This window comes from Procambarus clarkii, chromosome 39 (assembly GCF_040958095.1).
Source record: "Procambarus clarkii isolate CNS0578487 chromosome 39, FALCON_Pclarkii_2.0, whole genome shotgun sequence".
Classification (NCBI taxonomy): domain Eukaryota; kingdom Metazoa; phylum Arthropoda; class Malacostraca; order Decapoda; family Cambaridae; genus Procambarus; species Procambarus clarkii.
The window spans coordinates 19,745,295-19,755,501 of NC_091188.1; the positions used below are offsets into that span (position 1 = coordinate 19,745,295).

General features: G+C 47.9%; 1 protein-coding gene across 1 annotated transcript; it reads left to right on the forward strand.

The window, feature by feature from the left end:
* Positions 1-602: 602 nt before the first annotated feature.
* On the forward strand, positions 603-8,292 carry LOC138372592 (proteoglycan 4-like). The gene is made up of 2 exons (XM_069338079.1): positions 603-696; positions 7,508-8,292. The coding sequence occupies exons 1-2, from the start codon at positions 603-605 to the stop codon at positions 8,290-8,292; spliced, it is 879 nt and encodes a 292-aa protein (XP_069194180.1).
* Positions 8,293-10,207: the final 1,915 nt, after the last annotated feature.

Sequence of the window (10,207 nt, forward strand, 5' to 3'; positions counted from 1 at the left end):
AAGAGTTTTTGGAGATTTCCTTCACATGAAAATTCACATGAAAAATCATATTTAAAAAAAAGCATGTTTCTACCTGTCACAGACGTGACATCTAAATAGTAGGTATAAAAAAACAGGTGTGTACTCGAATGGACCGTTGTGTCAAAATTTCAAAGCAATTGGTGAAGAACTTTCGTTGATTCGCTATTTTGAACAAACGAACATTTACATTTTTATTTATTTACTAGCTGTACCCGGTCAGCTAGGAAACATTTATTTACTAGCTATACCCGAATCGCTGGGCAAAAAACCACTACTTCACGCCACAGAACAATGGAGAATGGAGACACACCAACATCGACAAGGACCTCCGTACTCGAATCTACCAACATGTCGACATCCTTACAGATCGACATCGCCTCAGCACCAAAACCAGGATCATCAAGAAACTGACAACATTATATGGAGGACCTATGGCGCTTCTTCGACCAAGAGAGAGCTTCTTAAACCTTAACGGAATCACTCTCACAGAGGACCAAATCACTCTCTTGAATCTGGGTATAAACTGTCACGTTATGTCCAGACCAAGTGAGATGGCCCGGAAAGTGGAGTTGGAGATCCTAATGGACGACATATTCGACCTCAAGACACAAAAGAAGGTAACCACTAAAGACACCTTGCAAGCGGAACTTATTGCAGGAGGAGGAATGATTCGAGGTAATTACAGAAGCACCATACTGTCCCCCGAGCTCTGAGCAGCAGCTAAGAGCCTTCAGGAGAATAAGGAGATTGTCGTCAGGAGAGGTGACAAGTCGCCAATATCCGTTATTCTTAAAAAAGGCGAATCTGGCAAAAGTGAGCCTCATATTTGCTGACCAAACTAAATTCCAAAGGGTAACAAAGGACACTACAGACGAATTCAAAACGAAGGTAAACAGATTGATTGTAACTGTGAACGACAAGAAATCCGGAATCCACCTGCCAAAGGTTATCGGTGAATACAAACCTTGTTATGCGTATGGGAATGTCAGGACCCACAAGCCTGGAAACCCACTTCGACCAATCATCAGCCAGATACCCACACCCTCATACAGACTGGCTAAGCGACTTAACTGTCTGCTGACTCCTTATATGCCTTGTGCCTTTATTGTGAAGTCTCCAAAGGAATTTGTTGACTTACTGCGGGAAGCACGGGCCACGGGGATAAAAGGCTCTTTGGATGTGGAGTCTCTGTTAACCAACGTACCTGTAGATGAAACAATCGGGATGATAATGGACAGAGTGATCCAGCTTGAACCCCCATCTTGACATACAAGAGAGCATACTGAGAAAGTTACTCCAAGCCTGCACTAAAGAGGCACCTTTCTTGAGTCCTGATGGGCACATGTACAAGAAAGTAGATGGGGTCGCCATGGGTTCTTCCCTAGGTGTCCTGTTTGCGAACATCTACTTGGGTACCATAGAACAGAGGGACTTAGTGGACATGGACTTGAAATCCACCATATACTGTAGGTATGTTCACAACATTTTTATGTTGTTACCTGATGTCAGACATCTGCAGCAGCTGAAGGAGGCATTCGAACAAAATTCGTTGTTAAATTTTACTTACGAGATGGAGAGTGATGTGAAGCTGCCTTGTCTAGATGTAACAGTCACGGAAAGGAACGGAGGCTTCCACACTGCAGTCTACACTAAGAAAACAAACATAGGAATGTGCCTTAATGCTAATAGCGACTGCCCAGACAGGTACAAGATGAGCGTTGTCAACGCTTACATTGACCGGGCTCTCAGTCACAGCTCTGGTTGGAAGTAAGTCGATGAAGTACTCTGTAGGGTTAGCAATGTCCTAGTCAACAATGGCTTCTCTAACGGTTATGTTGAAGACGTCACAAAATGAAAGGTGAAACGCATGCAACCTCTGAAGAGTCAACTAGCACAACACTTATACCCCTATTAGACTGGGCTCTGTCGGCCAGGGCAGAGGGCAACACAGCCGACCAGGGCAGAGAACAACACAGCCGGCCAGGGCAGAGGATAACACAGCCGACCAGGGCAGAGGACAGCACAGCCGGCCAGGGCAGAGGATAACAACACAGCCGGCCAGGGCAGAGGATAACACAGCCGACCAGGGCAGAGCACAACACAGCCGACCAGGGCAGAGGACAACACAGCCGACCAGGGCAGAGAACAACACAGCCGGCCAGGGCAGAGGACAATACAGCCGACCAGGGCAGAGGACAACATAGCCGACCAGGGCAGAGAACAACACAGCCGGCCAGGGCAGAGGATAACACAGCCGACCAGGGCAGAGGACAACACAGCCGACCAGGGCAGAGAACAACACAGCCGATCAGGGCAGACAACGACTCAACCGAACAGGGAAGAGGAAGACACAGCTATCAAGGGGAGAGGTCAACACAGCCGACCAGGGCAGAGGACAACACAGGCGACCAGGGCAGAGAACAACACAGCCGACCAGGGCAGACAACAACTCAACCGAACAGGGAAGAGGACAACATAGCCGACCAGAGCAGAGGACAACACATCCGACCAGGGAAGAGGATGACCCAACCGACCAGGGCAGAGGACAACACAGCCGACCAGGGCAGAGAACAACACAGCCGACCAGGGCAGAGGACAACACAGCCGACCAGGGCAGAGGACAACACAGCCGACCAGGGCAGAGGACAACATAGCCGACCAGAGCAGAGGACAACACATCCGACCAGGGAAGAGGATGACCCAACCGACCAGGGCAGAGGACAACACAGCCGACCAGGGCAGAGAACAACATAGCCGACCAGGTCAGAGGACAACACAGCCGACCAGGTCAGAGGACAACACAGCCGACCAGGGCAGAGGACGACACAGCCGACCAGGTCAGAGAACGACACAACCGACCTGGGTAGAGGACATCACAGCCGACCAGGGCAGAGGACATCACAGCCGACCAGGGCAGAGGACATCACAGCCGACCAGGGCAGAGGACATCACAGCCGACCAGGGCAGAGGACATCACAGCCGACCAGGGCAGAGGACATCACAGCCGACCAGAGCAGAGGACATCACAGCCGACCAGGGCAGAGGACATCACAGCCGACCAGGGCAGAGGACATCACAGCCGACCAGGGCAGAGGACATCACAGCCGACCAGGGCAGAGGACATCACAGCCGACCAGGGCAGAGGACATCACAGCCGACCAGGGCAGAGGACATCACAGCCGACCAGGGCAGAGGACATCACAGCCGACCAGGGCAGAGGACATCACAGCCGACCAGAGCAGAGGACATCACAGCCGACCAGGGCAGAGGACATCACAGCCGACCAGAGCAGAGGACATCACAGCCGACCAGGGCAGAGAACATCACAGCCGACCAGGGCAGAGAACAACACAGCCGACCAGGGCAGAGGACAACACAGCCGACCAGGGCAGAGAACATCACAGCCGACCAGGGCAGAGAACAACACAGCCGACCAGGGCAGAGCACAACACAGCCGACCAGGGCAGAGGACAACAAAGTTATCCGGGCCAGAGGACAACACAGCTGGCCAGGGCAGAGGACAACACAGCTGGCCAGGGCAGAGGACAACATGGTACATACAAAATGTTAGTTGATAACGCAAAATTGTCGGGGAAGTTACATAATCTTAATCTCTAGTTTCCAATCCATCTCACTCTCATCCATGCTCCCCCATTTCGTCGAATCCTTAGAATGGGAGCTGCTTCCTTTCCAGCACTTCCAAAAGGTGAAGGGAACTATGAGGAGAAAACGCCAAGCAATTACCACTATATAGCATTTGGAAGTGGTTAGAATACGGATTTTGGATTGGACGGGGAATGAAGAAATGTTGCCCAATCTCTTGGCCAGTCGGGGATTGAACGTCGACCTGCATGAAGCGAAACCGTCGCTCAAATGCCCAGCCCAAGTGGTCCAGAAAGTGAAGTACCATCTTAGGAAACAACTGTTGTGTCGTTAGGACTGATGGCGTCTTGTGTGAGGTCTTCTTCCTCATCCCAACATGCGCGTACACGACTCCTAGTCTACAGTAAACCCGTAAAAGGAAATTCACAAATATTTTTAACCAAATATTTCTAATGACAGTAATTTTGTTAATGCTGTTGGTTACTCACGCACCACAGGTGAGTGTGGGATCAACAGCAGTCAAATGAGTACAGTATTACACAGTGCCAAATGGAACCTTGTGAACCATCTAACCATTCTTGACCACCTTGTGAACAATCTAGCATGATCCTTGAAAACGTTTCAGGAAAAAAATAATAATTATTTTTCTAACTATTGTCATGATTTGACCTACAGCCTAGCATACGGTTCTTGCTTCATTGAGAGTTGTTCTCTCACTTGGTATTGTTCTTTTGACTCGTTTATTTTCCTTGTCACTATTAACCTAGACGAGCAAAGGCGAGGTCAATGTGAATGATATTTTGATCAAGGAGATTTTTATTTTGTCATAAGATTAGTAGAAGCCAGAAGTCGACGAAGTTATTTCCCACCGTGCAAATGACGACGTTGAAAGCTTTGAGAAGCATACTACGTTCCACTAACATCGTAACAGCACAAGGAATTGCGAGAGAGAGAGAGAGAGTTGGAGGAGAGGATTGGGAGAGAGAGAAAGAGCAAGAGGGATGGAAGAAAGAGGAGAGAGCTGGGAGAGAGATGGAGGGACCACGTAACCCTCCAATCGAGACTGCAGCATCCGCCTGGGGACGTGTTCACTGGTTGAGAAGAACACACACCTGCCAAGCATCAGTCCACACTGGGTACACCACCTGGTATATACCACCCCCTATGTTTTTAACTGTATACTTTATTGTACATGATAGCAAATTGTGTGGCACTAACATATCAAATAATTACCATTTCAAGCAAAATAACAAACGAATCTAATTCATTAATGGATATCACAAACCAACTTCAGAGCTACTGAAAATCAATCACCACCTAGAACTTCTCCAAGGTTGTACTTTTGCCCAAGATGCAACAGGAATTTTCTCTCTTTAAACGGCAACACCGAGGCACTGCTCCGAGAAACGTTTTGCTCTTTGGTCTTTTGTGGTCCTGCTTAGTTTGTCACCTAATTCTTTCAGGAACTTTAATGCACATTTACCCCAGGCACCAAGGGTTTCTGAGCCAATCGGAACAAACCTGTAGCAAAGTGGCAGACCTGTGTATATCATGGCTTTCTACATTCCCCGAAAGAAGCAATGCCACCTCTTTGACTGCACTATCCTGAAGGTAAGTACTGATAGATATGAATGTGAATGTGTAGTCTCACGCCACTCGCTTGCCATCCTTCCAGGAGAACATGGTTAAGGTCTGGATACTTCTGAACGTCGTTGGGACTGTATAGGTGTCGTTCTCTTTGCGCCTGACAGCAGGCTGTGGCAAGGCTCCTCTTGAGGATGATGTTCAATTCTTCGTGTTTTGCAATCTCGCCCAGTGCATTACGACATATTAGATCATGTTAGCCGTTTTGCTCGGTCAACACTTCTGCAGCTGCACCTGTGTTTGGTGAGGATGGGAACGACAAGGCGAAGGGCTAAACAAGTTAAAAGGGCACCGTGAAAAATTAAGGTGTGTTCCAAGGACCGAGTTGAGAACAGCAAATAAAAAAAAAACAGCATGAGGTATATCATCAATAAGAGACGGGCTTCATTCTCAACAGATGCATTTTCGGGTATTGTTGCGACAATCTTTCCATTGTGGGACTAATATAGTGAGTCTGTCTGTGGTCATTTAAGGCTGGTGATCGGGGTAAAGAAAGTGCAGTAGTTTCCTACTACCTGACTCCTTCCATGAATTTTGGGTTGTATGCTCCTCCTTAGTCTCTCATGCACTCTGGTAGGATCTTTCCTACTAATTTGCTGGAAGTAGATCTTGAGGATATAAATGCTGGTAGTGCTACTTCAGTTGCTGCTGTGTGTGCCTAGACCCCCAAGTCTGACTTGTAGTGTTACATGGTCCCACTGACTGTCATCTAAGGTTTGGTGTATTGTCTTCCTGAATATTGATTTCAAGAACTCGTCAAATCGGTTTAACAGTGGGCTACCAAATGTGGGTGTGTACCTTGAAAAGTACGTTAGGTAATATATGATAAGGTAAGGCACTTTGTGATAAAATACAAATCCAACACAGAGCCAGCACCTTTCAAGGTCACGACAACACCAATAGAGTTTCAGCATGAGGCAGGACCCTAATTGCAACAATACTTCTACAGCACCAAGCTCTTGCAAGATAACAGCAAAATATGACCAGCACCTAGCAGAGCCCTGACAACATCGAAACAATACCAACACAGCTCTAGCACCAGAAAAGAATTAAAAAACCAAGAAAGAACCAACATCTAGTAGGACCTTCACACCGACAACAAAGCTAAAAAAAAGTGCTAGATAACAAATAATTAAACTCAAGCACTGGACTGGTACAGGGAAGGGAATTATCAGGGGAAAGCGCCAAGCCATTACGACTATATCGCACTTGGAAAGAGTCAGGATAAGGATTTGGTTTGGGATGGGGCATACAGGGTTGACGGCCCTCTTGTGTAGCCGGCGTGGAGCCGGTCGGCCGAGCGGACAGCACACTGGACTTGTGATCCTGTGGTCCCGGGTTCGATCCCGGGCGCCGGTGAGAAACAGTGGGCAGAGTTTCTTTCACCCTATGCCCCTGTAACCTAGCAGTAAAATAGGTACCTGGGTGTTAGTTAGCTGTCACGGGCTGCTTCCTGGGGCTGGAGGCCTGGTCGAGGACTGGGCCGCGGGGACACTAAAAAGCCCCGAAATCATCTCAAGATAACCTCAAGATGTGTGTATCCTCGCACCGTATTATAATACGATGCGTAGTGGATGGACTCGCGCAGTGTACGCGACGGAGATAAATAACATCCAGGACACTTCACAATAGGTGTGCAAGGGATTCCTCTCCAGTTTGCTACCATGAATGTCTGCTGAGCTGAAGATGAGCAAAACTTTTGTGCTTCCTGACCTGCGGTCAGGCCGGCAGCGCCGTGGTTCTGCAGCTGGGTGACTGTGAGGTGGAAATCGTTACTTGAAAGATGGCAAGAATGGCTATCGCTATGAGGGCGGAAAATGCCGGTTGCAGACAGGTAACAACATAACATAACCATGTCTGAACGAACAGAGAGAGAGAGTTCTAGTAAAAATGTGCGATACAAGTTAAGGTAAGGTAATTATCAGGAGAAAGCACTAAACCACTGCGACTATACAGCACTTGGAAGGGATATGAGGATGATGATTTAGGAAAGGACCAAGTAAAGGTATTTGACGGGCGGGACTTGAACGGTGACCTGCTAGAAGCAAGGCATTTACATGGAGTGGTGTTGCTTGCCGGCACATTGCCACTGGTGTTGTGTTTTACGTGAGCTCACGCTCGAAGTCCATATCTTAACTCTGACGCCGTGACTGAACCTCAATGACTCGCCTCTCGCTTATTACACATATTTTATCAATTCTTGCGTATTCTAACTCCCCTGGCACATTTTCCTTATGAGCTTCCATCTCGCCTTCCCGCGCTAACTGTCAGAACCCGACGACTTTTGCCATTCCACAACACCCGACCACTTTCGCTCGCCCGCTCCACGACGCCCCGACCACTCTCGCTCGCCCGCTCCACGACGCCCCGACCACTCTCGCCCGCCCGCTCCACGACGCCCCGACCACTCTCGCCCGCCCGCTCCACGACGCCCCGACCACTCTCGCCCGCCCGCTCCACGACGCCCCGACCACTCTCGCCCGCCCGCTCCACGACGCCCCGACCACTCTCGCCCGCCCGCTCCACGACGCCCCGACCACTCTCGCCCGCCCGCTCCACGACGCCTCGACCACTCTCGCCCGCCCGCTCCACGACGCCCCGACCACTCTCGCCCGCCCGCTCCACGACGCCCCGACCACTCTCGCCCGCCCGCTCCACGACGCCGCGACCACTCTCGCCCGCCCGCTCCACGACACCCCGACCACTCTCGCCCGCCCGCTCCACGACGCCCCGACCACTCTCGCCCGCCCGCTCCGCGACGCCCCGACCAATCTCGCCCGGCCACTCCACGAATCCAGGACCACTCTCGCCCACCCGCTACACGACACCCCGACCACTCTTGTCCACCCGCTCCACGACGCCCCGACCACGCTCTCCCGCCCGTTACACGACGCCCCGACAACTCTCGCCCGCCCGCTCCACGACGCCCCAACCACTCTCGCCCGCCCGCTCCACGACACCCTGACCACCCTTCGCTCGTCTACTACACGACGGCCCGACAACTCTCGCCCGCCCGCTCCATGATGCCCCGCCCATTCCCGCAACCACGCTCAGTGTGCCACGTGGAATATTTGTGCGGGAGTAAAAAATATCTGCATGTGTGTGACAGCGTGAGGAATGAGGAATCACAGTACAGGTCTGAGCTATCAGTTCCGAAAAGATGATTTTAGTATTACCCTTGATGTTGTTTTTCGTCAATACATGTCAAATACACTCACCAACATGGTGCTATTGATTTAACTTGCCTTCCCATAAATACCTGTTAGTAAAACTGTTTCTGTACCCTTATCAGTTTTTCAATACTCTTTCTCTCTCTCTCGTTCTCTCTTAGATTGAAGAAGAGATTGCCTTAGCACAGATACGGGACAGAATAGAGCTTGTTAAATTTTTCAGCTTGTTTGGTCAGTACCACAACTACTGGCTTCCATGAATAGGTTTTCCAGTTTGTTATATCAGGAGCAGTTTTGTTACGTTGTTATGGCCGGAGCTTCACTATACTTATACAAGACTCGATATATATATATACATATATATATATATATATATATATATATATATATATATATATATATATATATATATATATAATATGTATATATATATATATATATATATATATATATATATATATATATATATATAATATATAATATATATATAATGTCGTACTTAGTAGCGAGAACGCACTTCTCGGCCTGCTATGCAAGGCCCGATTTGCCTAATAGGCCGAGTGATTTTCTTTATTTTCCATAAATTGTTTCCAATTGGTTTATTTGAATTATTATTATTATAGTATAATATGAACATAAATTATTGACTTAGTTATATTAGTTTAGGCTAGGTTAAGATAGGTTAGGTTAGGTAGGATAGGTTAGGTTCAGTCATATATCTACGTTAGTTTTAACTCAAAATAAATAAAATGAACTCATACATATTTAAATAGATTGATCTATCATTTCATAAGACAAAAATTAGAAAAATATATAAATTCAGGAAAACTTGGCTTATTAGGCAAATTGAGCCTTGCATAGTAGGCCAAATACGATGTTCTGGCTAATAGGTACAACATATATATATATATATATATATATATATATATATATATATATATATATATATATATATATATATATATATATAATAATAATATTACAAACCTAGAAGGAGTACCACCTCTGGTGCAAGTGTTGGGACCCATAGCCTCGGAGAAGAAAATATAGAGTCCTCTGAGAAGACCTTGTGGCTCCTCACTGAACACTAATATTTTCTTCTCCTACCACCGCTAATCTTTTGGTATGTGTGTATATATATTTAGCTTTATTTGAAAATGTCATTACACAAAAAAAGTTACAACATTGGTTACATGCAAGGTACAAGGCTACTTGTCGCAAGTTGTATAGATCCTCCAGCTCCTCAGATTGCGGGCAGGAACCATCGATGCAGTGAGCATTTTCTCTCTGGATCGCCACACTAAGGCGCTGATAGAGAAAACTGGCAGCTGTAGGGTCTCTAGTTGTTTCAATTAGCTTGGACCCCAACTCCTTCAAAAATCTAGCAGCACTTTTACCCCAGGCACCATGTGTGTCTGAGGCAATGGGGACAAAATTGTAGTGGTGCTCAAGGTCTCTGTATTTACGTGACTTGGCTGCTTCCCGGTGACTGGTGGCACCTCCTGCTTGTGTAGCACTGAAGTCAACATAGGTGTTGGCTAAAGTTGAAACGTAAGTGTAGTCCCACACCAACTGTCTACCATTCTTCCAGGGGTTCACCGTGATTCCGTCTCGGCGACCGACAGGCTCATGAAAGTTGCGGGACATTAGGTAACGGGGCTCTCTCTCTACTGGACAACCGGCTGTGGTAAGGCTTCTCTTAATAATGTCGTTAACCTCGCCGTGTCTTGCATGCCATCCTCTTGTCCTTTGGCAGAGAAGGCCATGCC